This window comes from Heterocephalus glaber, unplaced genomic scaffold (assembly GCF_053883595.1).
Source record: "Heterocephalus glaber isolate CG9 unplaced genomic scaffold, H.glaber_assembly_v1.0 deba00001442, whole genome shotgun sequence".
Classification (NCBI taxonomy): domain Eukaryota; kingdom Metazoa; phylum Chordata; class Mammalia; order Rodentia; family Bathyergidae; genus Heterocephalus; species Heterocephalus glaber.
Genome location: NW_028258296.1, coordinates 43,204,330 through 43,227,609, shown reverse-complemented (window position 1 = coordinate 43,227,609; position 23,280 = coordinate 43,204,330). Strand labels below are relative to the sequence as shown.

The window sequence follows — 23,280 nt, the reverse complement described above, 5'->3', positions numbered from 1 at the left end:
CTTATATTCTTTCATTGGAAGACAGACAATAAGTAAACAATTGAAACATAAAGTGATAATGATAAGAGTTATGGAGAAAAACAGGGCAGAAAAGGAGAGTAGGTAGTGGTAGGGACTGGAATGTTAGAGGGTACGGATTGGGAAGAACTTCCTGAGAAGGTAACTCTGAGTAAAGGTGTGAAGGGAGTGAGAAGTGAAACATTTAAGGTAAACAGGAAAAAACCATTTATGGTAGGAGCATGTGTAGCTGGAGTAATCAAGAAGATGGGGTCAAAGATCAAGTAGGGGGTTAAACTTAAAGGTCTTGTTGATTGTGGTAAGGACTTTAATTTTCATTCTAGGTAAAAAGGCAAACTATTGGAGCATTCTGAGGAGGGGAGTGCCATATCTGACAAGTGGTTTTTTTTTAAGGAACAGCTTTATTGAGATGTAATTAATATAGTGTAATCCACCTAAACCATATATAAAATTATACCATGAATGCGCTAAGCGGAACAAATAGGTACAGCCCCTTTGTGGGAATAGATTAGAATGAGTGCATGTGGCGGCGGAGTGGAAGTTGGGTAGTTCTGACAGAAGGTGCTGAATTAATGGTCCATTACAACTATATGAGATTGGTGTGATTATAGTATAATGAGATTATAGTATAATTTTATATATGGTGTTAAGTTGAGGTCCATAAAATGTATAGCTCAGTAGTTTTCAGTATATTTACAGAGTTGTGCAACTACTACTTTGGTCTAATTTGAGAACATTTTTATCATTCCAAAAAGAAACCATATGCACATTAGGAGTGACTCCCCTGTTCTTATCTTTCCTTGGTCCCTAGTAATCACTGTTCTACTTCCTGTGTCTATCGATATTTTGTGTGTGTGTTAGGGGGAGCATATGTTTTCTTCCTCTTGGGTATGTATCTAGGAGAGGAACTACCAGGTCACTTGATAACTCTATGTTTAATTTTTCGAAGAAATGTTAGATTGTTTTCCAAGGTGGCTACTTGATTTTACATTTTTAGAAGAGGTGTATGAGGATTCCAAGTTCTCCACATTCTGGCCAACACTTATTATCTGTCTATTTGATATAGATGGTTTAACAGATATGAAGTAGTATCATTGCTTGTTTTTAATTGATTTGTCTTTGTATTGTTGAGTTGTAAGAGTAGTAATAAGTAATAATCTACTTTGATTAATTTTTATATATGGTGATAGGCTGGGGTCCAACTTCATTTGTAAGTAAAGAGCCAGTTGTCTCTTTAAGGCACCATTTGTTGAAAAGACTATTTTTTCTCCTTGTCAAAAAATCAATTGACCATAAATAAATGTTAGGATTTGTTTCTGGACTCTCAATTCTATTCCATTGATCCATGTATCTGTTCTTATGCCAATACTACAGTTTCTTGATTTCTGTAGCTTCATAGTGAATTTTGAAATCAGCAAATGTGAGTCTTCTAACTTTGTTCTTCTTTCAGAATTATTTTGCCTATTCTAGGTTCCTTGTATTTTCATATGAGCGTTATGAGCAGCTGATGTTAGTTTCAGGACAATAGTGAAATTATGAAATAATAGTTGGTATGTTAGGAAAGTAAGGGAAATATAATTCCAGGACAAAATTAAAGGTTCGCCTAATATGTGATCATCATAAAATTACTTTTTATTTTTTTAAATTTTGGAATGGTAGTTTAATAAACTTATATAAGCAGAGTTTACTTGGTACACTGGATAACAATCTACCAGGAGATTTCAGTCAATGCTGTTTTGTATAATAAGTGAAAGATTGTATGTGAAACAGAGTGAACCAGATAAAATCAACATAAAGGACAAAAATATATTTGAAAATGGAGCTGTGGTTCATGCTCTATCATTTCATATCTCCAAGAGAATTTTTAAAATTGCATACCAAGGCTAAATGTAATTATCATGTGAATGTTTGAAACTCAGTGATAAAATAAATGCCTTGGATTACATGTCTACTAAACAGATTTCTTTCTCTTTCCAAATACATTATTAATTAGTTTGGCCACTGATTTAGATCCACTGGGTCTTCTCTTTTCTTTGAGTTTCAAGTTTGTCAGGATGTCCTTGATAATTCTGATAAACACCATTTCTACCTCCAGACACTGCTTTGCAGCGGACAGTTCACAGAACTGGCACCGGTTATCCTGGGCCAGCCTCTGCCCTTCTTCCCAACCGACCTCGCACATGTGACAGAGGTCTTGCTTGTTGCCCACCAAAAGCACTGCTGCTTCCAGGGCTCTTTTGCAATGACTGGTTTGTGGCTCCCGAATTCAGTGTATCAGGGCTTTTGCAAAAGCAAACAAAAACCTGTCACTGATGTCATACACAAAACAAAACAAAACAAAAAAACACTGTAAAATTAGTGGTTCATAAATGTGTATCTCATGGCTCTATTTTGTACTGGATTGCTGCATACAGTATTTTATACTCTACTACAATAACACAGAAGATAGGAGTGTATGCCTATGGTGAGAAAAGATATTAACTTTTTATTATTCAGGTTTATCTTGTAATAATTGTCAAAGTGTGCAATCACTTTGTTTTAAGTCAGCTTTTGAAGACTCATTGGCTAAATGCTTATGGAGAGTATCCTGAGTTTTTGATGTGGTTAGGATGTAGTACCTTATCTGACTTTTGTGATCAGTTAGTTAAGTACCCTATTACTAGTGAGAAATCACATATGGGTTCAAGGTAAATTTTTGTGAGGATGACAGTGAGATGGGAGTCAATTATTTTTTCAGCATAGATATCAGTTGATCCATCACAGTTTATTAAAATGGATTCTTTCCTCAGAATTGTATTAAATCAAATTATTCCATTTGCGTGGGTCTCTTTCTGAATTTTCCACTCTATTCCATTGAACTACTTGTTAAGCATGTCAAGAGTCAACTGTCTTAATTACTGTAGCTTTATAAGAAGCCAACATCAGGTACTATTATTATTTTTTTGTATTAAATTCTTTTATTGGTACATTGTAGGTATACAACACAATTACATCTCTCATTGGGAATTGTACCTTTACATAATGCATCTTGGTTCTTATTTTTTCCCCATTCCTAGCCCTCCCTTCACGCCCTCCACCCTTCCCTATTTACAAAAACTTTATTTCAATTTTTTCCATTTCTCATCATTTTTTCCTTTCCCTTCTTTCCTTTCCCCTGCCCCTCCCACTACCCTTACCCCTTTGGACCTTTTCTTCCTATTTTACATTATCGATTATTCATTCTAATCATTGGTACATTTTAGGTATACAATATAATGACATTCATCATTGGAAATTTGCACCTTTACATAGTCTCTCTGGGTTCTTATTTTTCACCCTTGCCCAGCCCTCCCTTCAACCCCTCCAGTCCTCCCTATTTACAAAGATTTTGTTCCTATTTTTCCATTTTCTCATATTAATCCCATTCCCTTCTATCCTTTCCCCTAGCCCTCCCATTTCCTTCCCCTTTGCCCCTTTTCTTCCCAAATTACCTATTATACATTTAGTCCTTATTTACACTTTCAGTTTCTCACACCAGAGAAACTATTCAGTATTTACACATGTGTGTCCTATTTATTTCACTTAAGAGTATTGCCTCAATGTGCATCCACTTAGCTATAAATGTCTCTACTTTCTCATTTTTTATGGCTGAGTAGTACTCCAATTTCTAAAAAAAAGCCACATTTCCTTTATCCAGTCTCCAGTTGATTGGCATTTGGGCTGTTTCCAAGTCTTAGCTATTACAAACTGCGCTGCTATGAACATGGGTGCACATATATCACTGTGGTATGATTCTTTTAATTCTTTGGGGAAGATCTCCAGCAGTGGAATAGCGGGGTCGAATGGGACTTCCAGTCCTAGTTCTTTGAGGTATCTCCTTACTGATTTCCACAGTGGTTGCACCAGTCTACACTCCCACCAGCAGTGGAGCAGGGTTCCTCTTTCCCCACAGCCCCGCCAGCATTTGTTATTGGTTGATTTCATGATAGCAGCCATTCTTTCTGGAGTGAGGTGGAATCTCAGCGTTGTTTTCATTTGCATCTCTCAAATGACCAGTGATGTTGAACATTTTTTCATGTATTTATTTGCTATTTCTACTTCTTTGTCTGAGAAATGTCTGTTCATTTCAGATGCCCATTTGTGGATTGGGTCTTTAAATTTGGGAGATCTGATCTTTTGAAGTTCTTTATAGATTTGAGATAGTAGACCTTTGTCTGAGGAAGAGCAGGTGAAGATTTTTTCCCACATTGTGGGTTGTCTCTTCACATTGCTGGTGGTTTCTCTTGCTGTGCAAAAGCCTTTTAATAAGAAAAGATGCCACTTGTTGATTGTTTGTGCTAGTTCACGGGCAACTCAGGTTTTGTTCATAAAATCTTTTCCTACACCAATGTCTTCAAGGGTTCTACCTAACATCTGTTCCAACTGGTTCAGAGTTTCTATTTTAATATTGAGATCTTTAATCCATTTTGATTTTGGTTTAGTGCATGGTGAGAGATACGGGTCTAGTTTTAATCTTTGGCAAGTTGAAGCCCAATTTTTCCAGCACCATTTATTAAAGAGGCTATCTTTCCTGCAGTGAGGCTGTTTGGCTCCTTTGTCAAAGATGAGATGGCTGAGTGTGTCTGGCATTGTTTCTGCATCTTCTAATCTCTTCCACTGGTCCTCAGGTCTGTTTCTTTGCCAGTACCATGCTGTTTTTATCACAGTAGCTTTGTAGTAGAGTTTCAGGTTGGGGATTGTGATACCCCCTGCCATGTCTCTGTTACCTAGAATTGCTTTTGCTATTCTGGGTCTCTTCTTGCTCCAAATGAATTTTTGGATTGTTTTCTCGAGGTCTATGAAGTATGCTGCTGGGATCTCAATTGGAATTGCATTAAATCTATATAGCAGTTTTGGAAGTATGGCCATTTTCACTATATTAATCCTTCCTACCCAGGAGCAGGGGATGTCTGTCCATTTTCTGATATCATCTTCAATCTCTCTTTTCAGAGTGCCATAGTTTTCAGAGAAGAGGTCTTTGATTTCTTTTGTTAGGTTGGTTCCTAGGTATTTCAGTTTTTTGGATGCTATTGTGAAAGGAGTTATTTGCCTTATTTCTCTCTCAGTGAGCCTGTCATTGGTGTGGAGGAAAGCTATTGAGTTTTGTGTGTTGACCTTGTAACCAGCTACTTGACTGAATTTGGTTATTAATTCTAGAAGACTTTTAGTGGAGTTCTTGAGGTCTTCAATATAGAGTATCATGTCATCTGCAAATAATGACAATTTGACTTCTTCATTTCCTATCTTTATTCCTTTTATTTCTTTCTCTTGTCTAATTGCCATGGCTAATGTTTCTAAAACTATATTGAACAAGAGTGGTGATAGTGGCCATCCTTGTCTTGTTCCTGATTTTAGTGTGAAGGATTTCAGTTTTTGACCATTTAGTATGATATTGGCTGTTGGTTTTTCATAGATGGCTTTTATCAGATTGAGGTAGAGACTGTATTGCAATTTTTTGTAGGGTTTTTATCATAAATGCATGTTGGATTTTGTCAAATGCTTTTACTGCGTCTATGGAGATAATCATATGGTTTTTGTCCTTGGTTCTATTGATACAGTGTATTACATTGATTGATTTGCATATATTGAACCATCCCTGCATCCCTGGGATGAATCCCACTTGATCAGGGTGTATGATCTTCTTGATGATCTTCTGCATTCTGTTTGCCAGTATCTTATTAAGGATTTTTGCATCTATGTTCATTAGTGAGATTGGCCTATAGTTCTCTTTTTCAGTTGGGTCTTTCTCTGCTTTGGGGATCAAGGTGATGCTTGCTTCCAGGAATGAATTTGGGAGTATTGCCTCCCTTTCAATTTCATTGAAGAGTTTAAACAGTAGTGGCAGTAGTTCCTCTCTAAATGTCTTGTAGAATTCAGCAGTGAAGCCATCAGGGCCCAGGCTTTTCTTAGTTGATAAGTTTTTAATTACATTTTCAATTTCATTGGTTGACTTTGGGTTGTTCAGAATTTTTAGGTCTTCTTCGTTCAACTTTGGTAATTCATATGTATCTAGGAATCTGTCCATTTCTTCTGTGTTGTCCATCTTATTGGCATATAGTTTCTGGAAGTAGGTATTGATGATCCTCTGGATTTCTGCTGGGTCTGTTGTAATTTCCCCCTTTTCATTCCTAATTGCATGGATTTGGGCCTTTTCTTTCCTTTGTCTGACAAGGTTGGCTAAGGGTTTGTCAATTTTGTTGATTCTTTTGAAGAACCAACTCTTGGCTTCATTGATTTTTTGTATCATTCTCTTAGTCTCCATTGCATTGATTTCTCCTCTGATCTTTATAATTTCCTTCCTTGTATGAGCTTTGGGGTTGTCCTGCTCTTCTTTTTCTAGAAGCTTGAGGTGCAGCATCAGGTTGTTTAATTGGGCTCATTCTGTTTTCCTAATATGCATATTCACTGCTATGAATTTCCCTTGTAAGACTGCTTTCATTGTGTCCCACAGATTCCGATATGTTGTATTGTCATTGTCATTTAATTGAAGGAACTGTCTGATTTCTTTTTTAATTTCCTCTGTGACCCATTGGTTATTCAGAAGTATGTTGTTCAATTTCCACGTGTTTATGAAATTTTTCCAGTTTCTTTTGCTATGGATCTCCAATTTCATTGCACTATGGTCTGATAATATACAGGGGATAACTTCAATTCCTTTGCACTTACTTAAACATGTTCTATGTGTGAGTATGTGGTCTATTTTTGAGAATGACCCATGTGCAGCTGAAAAGAAAGTGTATTGTGATTTTCTGGGGTAGAAGACTCTGTAAACATCTGCTAAGTTCATTTGTTGAAGAGTTCGATTGAGTTCTAGTATTTCATTACTTATTTTTTGTCTAGTTGATCTATTTGTGACAGTGGGGTGTTGAGGTCCCCCACTACAATTGTATTAGTGCATATATGACTTTTCATGTCATAATATTTGTTTTATATAGTTGGGTGCACTAGTGTTTGGTGCATAGATATTTATGATTGTCATCTCTTCCTCTTGGATTGTTCCCTTTACAAGGATGTAGTGTCCTTCTTCACCTCTCTTCATCAGTGTTGGTTTGAAATCTACTTGATCTGCAAAGAGGATAGCTACTCCTGCTTTTTTTGTGTTCCCATTGCATGGAGTATCGTTTTCCACCCTTTAACTTTCAGTCTATGAGTTTCCTTTTGAATGAAGTGTGTTTCTTGTATGCAGCATATTGTTGGATTTTGCTTCTTGACCCATTCTGCCAGTCTATTTCTTTTGATTGGTGAATTGAGACCATTAATGTTGATGGTTATAACTGAAATGTATTGAATTTTCATTGCCATGACTTTTTCTTTTTGTTGGGTTCTCCCCCTTTCCATTTAATTTCTCGTCATGCCAGATGGGTTCATTCTGCTTTGCTTCCTGGGGTTGTGATCCTCAATGTCTGTTCCTAGGCTATTGTGTAAAATTCTTTGGAGTGCTGGTTTGGTATTCACGAAGTTCCTAAGGTGCTCTTTGTCATGAAAGTACCTTATTTCTCCATCCATTTTGAAAGATAGTTTTGCAGGGTACATCAATCTGGGTTGGAGGCTGTTTGTTTTTAGGGCTTGGAATATGTCACTCCAAGCTCTTCTTGCCTTGAGGGTTTGCATTGAGAAGTCTGCTGTGATTCTGATGGGCTTTCCTTTGTAGGTGATTTGTTTCTTTTCTCTCACTGCTTGTAGAATTTTGTTCTTCTGTTGGATTTCTGGAATCCTAACTATTATATGCCTATGTGTAGATTTTTTTTTGATTAAGGCTAGCTGGAATCCTATATGCCTCACTTATCTGTATGTCAAGTTCTTTTCCCCTCCTTGGGAAGTTTTCTGCCATCACTTCTGTGAAGAGTTTTTTTATGTCATCTGCACTCTCTCCTCTTTCTTCATTGACTCCAATCAGTCTTATGTTATTCTTCTTTGCATTGTCTAGCAGATGCTGGATTGATTTCTCATGTTCCCTTACAATTTTAAAGCAATTTTTCTTTTCCTGGTCACTAATTGCGATCTTATCTTGTATATGTGAAATTCAATCCTCACATTGGTTCATTCTGCTGCGCAGACTTTCGATGGAGTTTTTCATCTCTTGGAAATCTGTATCTGTTTTATGGATTCCATTTGTTTCCTATGTTGGGATTCCATCATGTTCCTCAGCTCCTGTGTTTTTTTTTTTTATCTGTGTCCTCTCTAGATTTATTAATCATGTCTTGCACTATGAGCACAATCTCTGCTGTTACCTGAGAAATTATTTCTGATTTCATTTTTCCCAGATCCTCTTTTGTTGCCAGTTCAGAGAGTCCAGGTGGTTGAGTATCAGAGTGTTCCATCTGGTTTCCCTTTGGGGTTGCTGTAGGTGATCTGAAAGTCTGTTTTTGAGGCTTGTTTATGTGTCTTCTCATTTCCACGGGGGTGAGGGGGTGTGCTTCTGGCACCCACGAGGCTCACCTTTTCTGCCCTAGGAGCCTGGGATGGAAGTGGGGAGCTTCCTTTTGGGTGCTGGGACTGGCTCATCTTCTCTGCCATAGGAGCTTGGGATGGCAGCGGGGGTGCTTCCTTCCAGGTGCTGGGACCGGCTGAGCTTCTCTGTCCTAGGAGCCTGGGATGGAGGCAGGGAGACAAAGGAGTTTCTTACAGACCCTCTTGATATTAGTTATATGTAGGTATTAGGGGAATTCATTTTATCCTTCATGAGTGATAGAAGATTCCTGAAGGTATTATTCAGAGAGTTTTTGAAACTGATGCTGACTTACTATGTGATCCTCTCAGGGTAAGGATGAATCATGGGCTCTGTCCCCAGTATACTATTTACTTTTTTCTAATAGGATTTTATGGTTAGAGATCAACCATTGCTACCACTCACCTTTGAAGCCTTCTTCATGCCAGCTTCCTTACTAAATTTTAACCTTTCCTCCACAATGCTAGCAGCTTCACAGAAAGCATCAGAGTGGAAAGAAAGCAGGGAGGTAAGTTATCTGCTATAACTTCATTCCTGGCCATTAAACTGGACAGGAGTAACTGGTGTTCCTACTGTTCACTGCCACCTGGACCACTTTTATTGTACCACACTACTGATGTATCAAAATAAAGTATCATAAAGTTTGTTCTATTTTTGTTTTTATCAAACAATGTTATTTAATTTGCTACTAAAAGGGAAAATCTATCACAGGGAATACCAAGGAGTCATCATCTGAGGAAGGGCTTCTTAAGGGTGTAGGAGCTTTGTCAGTATAAAAAGTCAATTTACAAAAAATTGCAAGCACAATTCAAAGAAGCCCATATATGCTCACTTGAAGATTCCATTCAGTTTTTATCTACCATCCAAATAATATCCTTTGGATACTATGCTTGTCATATTGCTTTAGTGTCCTTCAATTCAGAATAGTTTCTCAATCTTTCCTTGAGTTTCATGATCTTTAAATATTTGAAGGTCACAGGCTAGTTCCTCTGCAGAATATCCTCAGTTTTGTTTTACCTAATGTTTCCTCATGATTAGACTCAGGTTATGTATTTTGTTGTGACTATCACAGAAGTGATGCTATAACCTTGCTTCATATCATCAGGTGGTTCACGATCTTTGTATGTCCTGTCACTTGTGGAATTAATTTTGAAAATTTGAATAAGATGATATTTTCCAGGTACAAATTTATTCATTTGCCATTTATAATGTATAATATTTTGTCAGACTATAGTTTGAAACAAAGTAAATATCACATTTTTCATGCAACTTTCACCCACTGGAGTTAATATTGGTATTTTTTACTTGAATTAATTACTGTCACCATAAGTTATATTCTGATTCCATCATTCCACCAACATTAATTAATTGACATTCTCTTGTAGAAAATAATTTTCTCAACTCATTTGTAAGTACATCTGTATGGACTGATGGATTCCTTACTTAGTAGGATATAATATGTGAAAGCCATTCATTTGGATGCTCAAATTGTCATAGGCTTGGCCGGTAAAAGCCCCTTTAGGCTGACTGTGTCCTTTAAACATTATCTCCATGTTTTGAATGCTTACTTTCCAGTAAAATAACATGTTCTATACTTAGCTGTACCTTTGCTGCTTTTTCTGTAGAATCAACTATTTCTCCAAAGTGCTCTAGTTTCTTTTGGAGAAAGGTATTTAGAAAGAAAAATTGATACTAGATGTGCTTATTATTACATAGATTTACTCCTCATAGGTCCTGTCAGTAGATTGGCCTGGGAAATTACGTAAAAGTATACATATGCTATATATATATATCTGTATCTATCTATCTTTATATTATTGTATCTGAAAATATTTACAAGCATAAATTCATACCAATACCACTAGTTACAATGCAACACTACAGAGTTAATTGTAACATAACATTTTTGGTATTTGTAACTCATTGTTTTTGACAGCAAGAAGCCTAGTTCTCATTATCCTTAGTATTTTTATATGCTTAATTCTGTTTTATGTAACTAATCTCTAACCTCATCAATGGCTCCTGCCCTGCTCAGCCACCTTCCTTCCTTGAGTTTTGGGTTCTGCTGGGCAGCTTTCCTCACTTAAGCCAGCCTAGTGGCTTTTAACTTGAGAATCAAGAAGAAAAGAATGCAGAAGGTAAAGGGGGAGAAAGGAAGGGAGAAGAGGGAGAAAGAAAGAGAAGGAGGAAAAAACAAAAGGGGAGGAAGGGTATTTATTATAAACTATACGTATGTAATTTAAAAATATTTATTAGGATGTGTTCATTGTACATAATGATTACATTCCTTGTGGGGAATTGGTACATGTACATAACACCTCTTTTTTCATTCCCTTCTCCTCCTCTTCCCCTTCCTTTCATCTCTTTAAATCCTTCCCATTTGTAACAGATCAATTTACCTACATCCTATTATTTACCTTTTATTTTGGTCTTTATATTTTAGGTTTCCCATAAAGAGAAACCATGCAATATTTAAGCTTGTGTGTCTGATTTATTTCACTTAAAATTATGGTTTCAAGATGCATCTATTTTCCTACAAATGATTCAAGGTTATTCTTCATTATGGCAGATTAATACTCCATTGTGTATAAACACCATATTTTGTTTATTCATCTGTTGATGGATATATAGGCTGCTTCCAAGATTTAGCTGTTACAAGCTGTGCTGTTTTAAAGATGGGTATGTGCATATTACTGTAATATGTCTTTAAAACTCAGGAAGATACCTAGAAGGGGAATAGCTGGGTCACATGGAATTTGTAGTTTTAGTTTTTTGAGGAGTCTTGTTACTGATTTCCGTAGCGATTGTACTAGTTTATATTCCCACCAACAATGTAGAAGGATTTCTTTCTCCTCTGCAGTCTCACCAGCATTTGTTATTTGATTTCTTCATGTGAATCATTCTTTCTTTCTTTCTTTTTTTTGGATACAGGGGATTGAACTCAGGTCCTTGCACTTGCGAGGCAGGCTGCGGAACCACTGAGCTAAATCCCCCACCCGAGAATCATTCATTCTGGAGAAAGATGGAATGTCACTATTATTTTAATTTCCATTTCCCTAGTGGCCAGGAATGCTGAACATTTTTTCATGTATTTATTGGGTATTTGTATTTCTTCTGAAAAGTATCTGTTCATTTTAGTTACCCACTTTTTCATTGGATCTTTTATTTTCGAGGTCTAAGTTTTTTGAATTCTTTATATATGCTAGTGCTTGCTTTATGAAATTAGGTACACTGTAGTTTGGTGCATATATGTTTATAATTGTTATCGCTCCCTGTTGAGTAGTTCTGTTAACCAATATGTAGTACCCTTCTTTGCCTCTTTTGATCAGCTTTGGCCTAAAGTCCACTTTGTCTGAAAATAGGTAGCTACTCCTGCTTGTTTTCAAGCTCCCATTGCATAGAATATTGTTTTTCATCCTTTGACTTCTAGCCAATGAATTTTTTGGGTTAAATGTGTTTCTTGTATACAGCATACCATTGGGTTTTGTTTCTTGATACATTCTGCTAATGTATGTTTTTTGATTGGCAAATTGAGAACATTCACATTGATATTTATAACCGATAGATACTGATTTATTTCTATCATTGTGTTATTTTTCTGTTGCTTTTTTCCTTGTACTCAATTACTCAATTACCTTGTGTACTCATTCTGTTGGACCTTTTGCCATTGTTAGCTTCATTGTCTCTTTACATGATATCCCTGAGAATTTTTTGGAGCATTGGTTGGGTGATCATGAAATTCTCAGGTGCTCTTTATCATCAAAATGCCTTATTTCTCCATTGATTTTGAAAGGTAATTTTGCAGGATTTATAAGTGTGGTTTGGAAGATGTTTTCTTTTAGGGCTTGAAATATTTCACTCTAGGCTCTCCTGCCCTTTAAAGTGTGTGTTGAGAAGTCTGCTGTAATCCTAATGAATTTATAACACTGGAAACCATAAAGTGGAATATTTTTGTAAATTTTCTCTAGCAGGTTAGTCTGCCACCTTTAATCTCAGATTCCCACAAAGTCTCAGGACATGAGCAAAATATAGACACATTTTCTTCTAGAGCATAGCACACATAGCCTGGAGTCAGACTGCCAATGGAGTCCTTGTTCCCAATGGACAATTCCTGAGATTGGTCTTTAACACCTGCACTTCTGTCAGGATTTTGGTCTTCTGAATCTCTTGTCAAGCTGGGTTTACAGCATTCTAGGGCTGCTTCTCCAGTAGGCATCTCCAAATCTTTCCAAACTCCACCTGCAAACCACTTCTAAAAGCTTCTGAACCAGATGGTCAGGTAGGATCACAGCAACAACCCTATTGAAGATACCAAAATCTATTTTAGTCACTTTCTCTATCACTGGGACATAATACCCAACACCTGCAAAATAAAAGAGGAGAGGTTTATTTTGGCTTATAGTTTTAGAGGTTTCAGTCCATAATCAGTTGACTCCAAGGTGGGATGGCATAGCAGAAGAAAGCTGCTCACAACATGGTGGCAGGGAAGCAGAGAGAAGAGCCAAGGGAGGAGGCTGGAAAAGCTTTTCATATTAGAGAAATCATGTGACATTTAACTTCTGTGTCTGACTTATTTCACTTAAAAAGACCCAATCAAAAAGCAGGCAATTGAAATGACTATACACTTCTCAAAAGAAGAAGTACAAATGGCCCCTAAGTACCTCAAAAAATATTTAGCATCTTTGATCATTAGAGAAATGCAAATCAACAGTGAGAATCCATCTTACTTTAGTAAGAATAGCTATTATCAAGGACTCAAAAACAACAAACACTGTTGAGGATGTGGGGGAAAAGGAATCTTTTTAGGTTGTTGGTGGGAATGTAGACTAGTATAACCACTATGGAAATCAGTACAAGATTCCTCAAAAAAAAAAAAAGAAAAAAGATTTTAAAAATCAAATTTATTGAGATACTTTATTTAGAATAAACTTGTCATAGCCAGTTTGTAAGTTTCTGACAAACACAGCTTTGCAGCCCCCACCATGTAGGACAGTTCTGCAGCTCCTACATGCCCATTTATAATCAACCCTTCCTGGAGACCTATTTCCTAGCAACTACTGATCTGTTTTCTATGCCTATAGTTTTACCTTTTCCAGAATGTCATACAATTCGCTGTGAATGTCCCAGTAGTTCACTCCTTTTTATTGCTAAGTATTTCATTGTATGACTACAACACGTTTCTTATGAACTTACCCATTCAAATACATTTTGGTTGTGTCTGAGTTTGGCAACCAGCCTCTCCTAAATACAGAGTATCCACAGGAGGGGGTTAAAAGAAGTTTTCAAGGACAAATTAAAGAAGTTTTGAAGTTGAGGGATGTTCCAAGAAGGGGCTAACCCTTAACAAAGACTGGAAGTTGGAAGTAATGTAAGTAGCTAACAGTTTCAGCATGATTTCATTAAACAGTCTGTCCCTCCCTAACTACAGACTCTAGATTTATACACATTATGTCTTATATAAAATGGTGTGAGGATAGGTTAATTCAGGGTCTGCTTTCCTAGCTTTGTTGGAACAACTGTGTTTTGTTTAGTGATCTAGAATACCTGGGGGAGAGTCTAATCTACAAGTTCATTGATCTCTTCTACAGACAAGAAGAACACAAAAGTTTCTACTAAAGTGGTCATGATTAATGGTATTAGAGTTAACGATTGTTGCTTTAGAGTATACAGACCTTGCACACACAATATACAGCCTTGTTGTGAGGTAGCTATTCATATTTTAAATGTACTGATGAGTAGCTACATAGCTGAAGGATTAGTACTCTAGTATTTTGTCTGTAAATCCAGGGTCCACCTTCTCCCCTCCCATAGTGGGGATTGAACCAAGGCCTCTTAGGGATTCTAGGCCAGCGCTGTAGCACTGAGTGACATCCCGCCTCCAGTGTCTCTTCCAGTACTCCGTGCTTCGCAGAAGGAAGTTCTGACTCACCCGGATAATGAGAACCACCCATTCTGAGAGGGAGGGGCCTGAGGTTTTTCTAATCCCAGCTGTGGACAGGCAGGCCACAGGGTTTATCACGGAGATCACCCTAACCACACTGTTTGTTAAAGCAGCCCTTCTTTTCAGAGGTACCTAACTAAATGGATGTTAATCTTTTCTGCACCCCCTTTAATTGCTCTAATAGATGTTTTACCATTTAACTCCTTTGTTTTAAGCAGATTTCCTATCTCAGGTGTGTGACTAACCACATCCACCTCTTGTTTTTGCTAATACAAAACGCCCAGAGATGCAGAATGTCTGGCGTTCCACGAACAAGTTCGAGATCCTTCAAGACAGGCTGGAGTGGGTGGCATAGTTTCCACGCAGAGAAAAACCTTTGGGCAGTTTGCCAATGCTCCAGTCAGAGGGTCTGTAAATTGAATAACCTGCACTTTAAGCCACTCTCTGCTGCCCAAGCCGATAACACCTTGAAGCTGAAGCCCACGACTTCCGGGGGCTTCCTGCCTCCCAGAAGAACTTTTACCGAGCGGAACTCTTCTCCTCAGCCCCCAGTCCTGTCACTTCCTGCCTGCTCGGGGTTGGCCCGCTGGTCCCTGGGCGCCGCGACTCCTCCCCAGCAGCAGCTAGCGGCCACTCCCTGCTCGGAGCCGGCCATTCAGCCTCCCTGTTGGCTGCGCAGAAGCCACCGCCCCCCCCCCCGCCCCCCCAGGATGCCCTGGAAGCACCAGGGCCCCACCCAGCCGGGCCCCGCCCAGCCAGGCCTCTGCTGGACCTGGGCGCCCCGGGACGCTCTCGGGTTTCGGAGACTCCGCTCGGTGGTCGCGGGCTCTGCGGGACCATGCTGCGCTGGCTGCGGGGCTTCGTGTTGCCCACGGCCGCCTGCCAGGATGCGGAGCCGCCCACGCGCTACGAGACCCTCTTCCAAGTCCTGGACCGCAATGGGGACGGCGTGGTGGACATCGGCGAGCTGCAGCAGGGGCTCAAAAACCTGGGCATCCCGCTGGGCCAGGACGCCGAGGAGGTGGGTCGCTGCCGAGCACGGGGAGGTCCGCGGGCGCCTGGACGCCCCGAGACTCAGGAGGGCGGCGGCTCCGGCTCTGCCAGGAAGGAGAGGTGTTGAGATCCCAGCCCAAGCACAGGTTCAAACAGGACGGATCCTCGAGGCTGCGGGGTGTTTTTCAGTTCAAATTAGTGTTGAGAACACTGGCCCTGAGTGCTGTTAAATTTTGAAACCCTGTCCCGCAACGCTGCCTTTTTTGTGCCTTGGCAAACATTGAGTCTTTTTTTTTTTAACCTGTCAGATTTGAGTTCCAAATTCTGTAAAAGATACACTTTGTATCCCTTCGAAGTTGCTTTGTTTCACTGCTCAAGTCATTTACTGTTTCAAAACCGTTTGAAAACCAGGAGTTCTTGCTGAGGAGAAATGGCGGCATTTCACTGTTTAAGACATTCTTAAGTTGATGACCTAGGTACACGAATTGGTGTGAAAGGTAGACCTGTTGCTGAGTAATTTCACCTCCTCTGAGTCATTTTAATTGTGCCCCACATCATCATGCCCCTTAGCAGGGTGGGGTACAATAGTATTTGGACCGCCTCCAGCACTCCTGGCGTGTAAGAGGACAACTGTGGCATTCTCTACCCGGAGGGAAAGTGGATTGGGTTACTATGAGGGCGAACAACTGCTCTGTAGTTATGTATTTAAACTTATCTTTCAATGTTTTTAGTATTAGAAGCCTCTTCAGTTTCCTATTTTTAAGTCAGAATTGATAAAGGTTTTTTGGGAGGAGGGTGGGGAAATGCCCATTTTGCCCATAGTTCACATTATTAAGATTTTATAAAACTCTGGCTGTATCTTTAGGGAGATTCTGTATTTCATTTCTGATCTGTAGCCTTTTGGCTCACTTGATCTTGCCAAGGGCTTGTCTATTTTATTCGTATTTGGAAAATTTGGTTTTTTTTTTTGCTTGGATGTCTCATTATTTTATGTCACTAATTTCTGTTTATTTCCTTCTACTTTGGGTTTACTCAGTTGCTCCTTTTCTAATTTTTTGAATCAAACATATAACTCGTTAATTAAGGAGATAGAATATCTCTTTAGTAATTTCTTTAGCACATCTCACAAGTATTTGGGAGATTATTTAATTTTGTTATTTAGTTCCAGGTATTTTCTAATTTACAATATGATTTCAGCTTTGACTCGTTAAACATTTAAGCTTATGCTTTAAATTCCCTAATATATATTTTGGATAGTTTTAAAAAATATAAATAAAATAGACAAACTCTGGCAAGGTTATTGATTAAGAAAAAGGAGAAAGTAAATATAACCAGGAATTTAAGAAGTCTTTAATTTATCAAGATTTATAGTATAAGTTGTATAGAACTGTTGTATGTAAACACACAGAACAAGATGGCACATATTTGTCGCTGTAATATTTGCATAAATTCTTTTATACATATATAATTCTTTTATGTGTATATATATACAAAATATGTTTTATTTATGCATGTAATATCATTCCATGTGCTCATGGCCAGGCATTATTAACCCTTCACAGGATTCTTTTCTTGACTGGCACACTCTTCCATAAAAGATTAGCGACATTTATTTCTGGATGAAATAGGAGTTAGAATTACTTTTCTACTTTTTTCTTTACATCTTTTGTATTGTTTCAATTTAGAAAAATGCATGGATATTATTTTAAGATTAGGGGCAGAGTTATTGTTATTTTGGATAAATATCACCTCCTCTGTAGTGTGTCTTTCTGGGCCACCCTCTAAAGAAGAGTTGACTACACCCTGCTATGTGTAGGTCCATTGTCTTTATATCATTACTGTTATAACATTCAAGTGATATTATTTTAATTTGATTAATGTGCTCTCCACTAAGACCATACCTCTTAAGGATGAAGAGTCTATCTAATACATCAAATCAGGTAATACCAAAAGGTTTAAGGCTGTGATTTGAAATACTCCAACAAGGCAGTGGCTTATTCTTTAATAATTCAAAAAGAGCAAAATTTAATTTTAAATCAAATTTTTAGTGTTTCTATTTCTAGTGTAGGTAGATTAAGATAGCCAAAAATATGTTGCATAGTCCCTAGACATGCTGGTTAAAATATATCACCTCTTTATATGTATAACTGGATGTGTAAAAAAAAAACCAAAAAGGAAAATTCAGCCAGTTCGCCTGGGTTTAAATCAACCGTTACTTTTACTAGTTTTATTTTGGCAATTTTCTTAACCTCTCTGGCTTCAGTTTCCTCATCTGTGACAGAGGTAACAATAAAACACCTCATAGAGTTATGTATTGTGAAGAATAAATGAATTAAAATATGCAAGTCCTTATAATAATGCCTGGTGCCTAATAAACATTCAAAAATGACTAGCCTTTAAATTATCTAATCCCGTTACTTTATTCACCTGTGAAAGAAGGGTATCAGTCTCTTTCTATGATTGTAGATTTGCCAACTTCTCTTTACAATTCTGCCAATTTTTCCCTTTTTCTATTTTGAGGCTCCACTACTGGTGTATTCAAATTTATTATTGTTACATCATCCTGGTAAAAATTGCTCCTATAATCATTACACATTTTCCCCTACCCTTGTAGGATAGTTCCTCCAGTTTTCCAATACCTGAATCATTGCATGAGCCAGAGCTTTCCTGTCAGCCAGGTAGTCTTCGCAGGTCAACTCTGGTGAAATCTTTAGCATGTGGGCTCCCATCTTGTGGAAAGGATAACACTTGCCCCACACTCTCCTTAGGGTGGGATGTTCTTCACCTGTTGGGCAGTGAGTAAGCCAGTACCCAGACCCATGTTACTGCCTCTTGTTGTGGACCACTCCCGGTACTAATTGCATCGTCCTGCTCCCCTGAGGAATAGAAGCCAAGAAGGGATTGCATATGCAAAAGATTTATAAGGAGAAAAGCCTGTGAACAATAAGAGGGAGGGAATGAAAGTAAGTCCAGAGGGTCCTTCGATTATGATGCAAATTTAAGATAAGTATGAGAAGGAAGTTTAGGAAGAAGTCTAGATCGGAATATAGGTTTTAGAAAGACTCAGGTATGTTAGTGGGGAGTCACTAAGGACCTGCTGTCTATTAGGGGAATCCTGCTTTGGCTGCCCAGTGCTAGTACTAGGGCGTGCCTAGTCATTGGTTGGAGAAGCCCAGGACAAGCATGAATTTGGCATGAGCTGCAGTGGGTCAAAGGTTCTAAGGTGTGGCAGGGGTAGTTGATGTATACATCAACTCTGCTTTCAAAGCCAGGTTTTATGGAGAGTTGGCGGAGCTGCTTGACACCCTCACCACCACTGAGAGGAAGTCTGTAAGACAGGACTGCTTCTTTACATAGCTTCAAGAAAGAGCTCCTTCATGGTTCTTGGCTTCCTTTCCTGAGAGAGGTCATTGGGATGAACTACAGTCCTTGTTGCTTCAGTTGGTCACAACTAGAACTCATTTCCTTTCTGAAGTATCTATTTTCAATCCCCTTTACTCTTAGCTATAATCCCTGTGGGTCTTTGCAACTTACTTCATTCCTGAGGGGTCTGAGCTTCCCGGGCTGATATTGCTGCATGTGTTCATTCATAGGTATAATTGGTCAAGGGAAAATCAGGCTGCATCCATGTGGATCACTTCCGTTCCATCCATATCACTCTGTCTCCATTGTGTAAAAGCTACACAACCTCCTGGTGATTGTGTCAGTTTACATCTACCACTTCTCTTTTCTGTTTGTTCCTGGACACAAGGAGTTCAAAATGGTAAGCTCATAGTTCAGTAGCTCATAGTTCAGTGGGACACTTGCCTGTTGCCTAGCAAGAGTATATCCTATTGGGACCAGAAACTAACCCTGCAGAGCTGAGAGTTGTGGGAACAGGAAGCAAAAAGCCCCCCAGTGGGCCTTTGGGAGTGATGGAAAGTGAGGCTCCTCCTGCTTCCACCTCTTGTTGCTGGACTTAGGTTCTTCAACTGGGCACCTCCTGGAGCCATATAGAGGTCTCCCATTTAGTGCATATATGCAGACTGAAGGTTGCATAGCCTCTGCTAGATACTGTCTCCTAGTAAGTTGTTCAGATGTACTTTTCTTTAGACCATTCCAGAATTCTGAGATTGGCTACTTCTGCCTGATGTAGGCTGTGTTGTGAATTTGTGCCCCCAAAGTTTATGTGTTGGAAAGGTAATTCCACAAATTTTTTGTTACAAGTATTTGCAGAGGGAAACCTTTGGGAAGTGATTAGGATTGAATCATTAGGTTGGGACACCCTCTCTCGTAGTAAATGACTTTATAAGAAGAAGAGTAATGCTTGCTCTGTCTTGCCATGTGATGTCCTCATTAATGTTAAGATAACACGAGAAGGTCCAGATACCGACATCGTGTTCTTGGTTTTCCCAGACTCCAAAATCACAAGCCAAATAAACTTTTATTCTTTATAAATTACTTGATCTTAGATATTTTGTTAGAATGACAGACAATGGACTAAGACATACGGTACTGTGTGACATGGCCAGAGACTTCTTTGGCCATGTGCCAACTTCCACACCTTATTAACTGTGAGCTGGACAGGCTATGTGCCATGAGTCCATACATTACATGTTCTCACCTCAGGCCATGTTCCTTCCACACAAAGGAAAGTAATCTTTTTTTTTTTTTTTTTAAATTCAGGTCTATGTATAGTTGCTATAAATGAAGAATTGGATATTGCAATTTAAAAGTTATGTAGGAGTACAAAGGACCTAGAAAAGTAAAAAGAAAAAAGAAAAAAAACAGTGTTGGTAGACATTTAGTACCTAATTTTAAGACTTCTTCTAAAGCTACAGTAATCAAGGCAGTGTTGGTGTAAGGAAAGATATATAGATCAATGGAATAAAACAGAGAATCTAGAAATAGAACCACACATATATGGTCCACTGAGTTTTGAAAGATTATTTAACAATAACATTTTATAGAATATAAACTCAATTCAAGAGCCGAGGAAAAGGTAGTGTTTTCAGCAAATGGCATTACAACACTGGATACCCGTATATAAAAAATTAACCTCAACCCTTTATTTCCATACATAAAAATAACATGAAAGGATCTATGACCCTAAATATGAAAGCCTAAAACTATAAAACTTTAAGAAGAAATTATAAGGGAAAATGTTTATGAATTCAGGGTGGACAAGAACTACCTAGGATACAAAAAACATGATGTATAAAAGAAAAAATTTGATAAATGAGATTCCATCCAAATTTAGAACTTTAAATGACATCATTAAAATGAAAAGTAGTCCTTAAACAGACCATATTTACAATACATATAACCTATGAGCAGAATATATAAAGAATTCTTAGAGCTCATTAATAGACAACCCAATTAAAATGTAGACATAAGAAGATGATAAATAGCCAGTATAGCCCAAGGAATGGTGTACAATTCTAGAATGAGAAAAATACTAATCAGTACAATAATAAGATTGAATTATACACTCATTAGGGAGATGAAGTTAAAAGTTTTAAAAGCCTTGTCATGACTTTTTCTTTTTGTTGGATTCTCCCCCTTTGCATTTAATTTGTCATGCCCAATGGATTCATTCTGCTGGGTTTCCTGGGATTGTGATCCTCATTGTCTTTTCCTAGGGTATTGTCTAAAATTTTTTGGAGTGCCGGTTTGGTATTCATGAAGTTCCTGAGGTGCCCTTTGTCATGAAAGCATCTTATTTCTCCATCAATTTTGAAAGATAGTTTTGTAGGGTACATCAACCTGGGTTGGAGGCTGTTTTCCTTTAGGGCTTGAAATACATCACTCCAAGCTCTTCTTGCCTTGAGGGTTTGCATTGAGAAGTCTGCTGTGATTCTGATGGCTTTCCTTTGTATGTGATTTGTTTCTTTTCTCTCACTGCTTGTAGAATTTTATTCTTCTGTTGGATTTCTGGAATCCTAACTATTATATGCCTATGTGTAGATTTTTTTTGATCAAGGCTAGCCGGAGTCCTATATGTCTCACTTATCTGTATGTCAAGTTCTTTTCCCCTCCTTCGGAAGGTTTCTGCCATCACTTCTGTGAAGAGTTTTTTTATGTCATCTGCACTCTCTCCTCTTTCTTCATTGACTCCAATCAGTCTTATGTTATTCTTCTTTGCATCGTCTAGCAGCTGCTGGATTGATTTCTCGTTTCCCTTACAATTTTAAAGCAATTTTTCTTTTCCTGGTCACTAATTTCAATCTTATCTTCTGTATCTGAAATTCTATCCTCACATTGGTTCATTCTGCTGTGTAGACTTTCGATGGAGTTTTTAATCTCCTGGAACTCTGTTTGCATCTGTTTTATGGATTCCATTTGTTTTCTATGTTGGGATTCCATCATGTTCCTCAGATCCTCTATTTTTTTATGTGTGTCCTCTCTAGATTTATTAATCATGTCTTGCACTATGAGCACAATCTCTGCTGTTATCTGAGAAATTATTTCTGATTTTATTTTTCCCAGATCCTCTTTTGTTGCTAGTTCAGAGAGTCCAGGTGGTTGAGTATCAGATTGTTCCATCTCATTTCCCTTTGGGTTTGCTGTAGGTGATCTGGAAGTCTGTTTTTGAGGCTTAAGTGTCTTCTCATTTCCACGGGGGTGGGGGTGGGGATGGGGGGGTGGAGGTGCTTCTGGCGCCTGTGTGGCTCACCTTCTCTGCCCTAGGAATGTGGAATGGTGGCGGGGGAGCCTTCTCCCGGGTGGGGGCTGGGACTGGCTCACCTTCTCTTAAAGGAAAGGAATCTTCACTGCAAAGATTTTCCTTTTCTTTTCTAAGGCCACTGTTAGATGTTGCTATAATGTAACAGCTGTGTGGTTTAACTTTGTAGCAGATACTCAGCTGACCTTTCAGTTAATTAGGTTCCAGCTTTTTCCTCCTCAAACTAGTTGTTTGCCATGTTTTCATAGGGATCATTCTTACTGTATCTTTCTTAGGTGAGCTTTAGAATCACAGATGGCATAGGACCTTAAACTGGGAAAATCACTGTTATGGACTGAATATTTGTACCCCCCTTCATATGCTGAAATGCTAACTCTTGGTGTAATGGTATTAGGAGGTACATCTTTGGATGGTGATTAGGTCAGAGGATAGATGATTGGGATTTGTGGCCCTGTGAGAGACACCAGAGAGCTCCCTTGTCTCTCCCACCAGGTGAAGACACAATGAGGAGAACCAGAAAGTGGGCCCTCACCAGTAAATGCTGAATCTGACAGTGCGTTGATGTAGAACTTCAGTGTCTAGAACTGACAAATAAATGTTTGTTGTTGAAGCCAGTATATATTTACAGTAGCCCAGATGGACCAAGACAATTGCCAAGAGCAAGAAGGGATGTTAAAAGAGTTCTATGAATTGTCCATGTAACCTCATTTAAACTGGAACTTCACTCTACTTAATCTTAAAATACAATTATTTTCCCTGCCTTTTGGACAGAGAGCTTGTAACAAGAACACATGTGGCTGGATATGAAAGTTCATGTTAAAAAAACCTTTAAAATATGTTGTCACACATATGTATGGGTGACAGACTCCTCGAGGACTCTGTCCCCATGAGGATCAACTACTTGGAATGATTAGACAGTGTCAGAGGAGTGGCTGGACTGGGTAAATGGGTCTAAGGGCTCTTCTAATTCTTATATTTTATAATTCTTTGATACTCTGTGTAAAAGAGAGACATTTTACAACCACAAATGGAAGAGAATCACATACAAAAACAGCATCTTAGCCAGTGTTTATTGCTTTGATTGGAATTTTCAGTTTTACTCCATGAGATAATTCCCCAGTAACAAGGCAGATATTCCATTAATGTTTCATTTTCAGAAACTCTATAGTTTCTGGCATGATACTATGGAAACACGAT

At 38.4% G+C, this 23,280-nt stretch overlaps 1 protein-coding gene across 2 annotated transcripts in view; it reads left to right on the top strand.

Annotated features, from left to right (window-relative positions):
- The first annotated feature begins 15,162 nt into the window (after positions 1-15,162).
- Slc25a24 (solute carrier family 25 member 24) overlaps positions 15,163-23,280 on the top strand; it is a 38,174-nt gene continuing 30,056 nt past the window's right edge. Inside the window, exon 1 of one of the 2 annotated variants that reach the window (XM_004853592.3) lies at positions 15,163-15,447. In XM_004853592.3, coding sequence (XP_004853649.1) covers positions 15,265-15,447 — 183 coding nt within the window. In that variant the 5' untranslated portion in view covers positions 15,163-15,264. Of the gene's footprint in view, positions 15,448-19,015; positions 19,183-23,280 lie in introns of those variants that run through there. The other variant, XM_021265582.2, reaches the window with a different exon arrangement.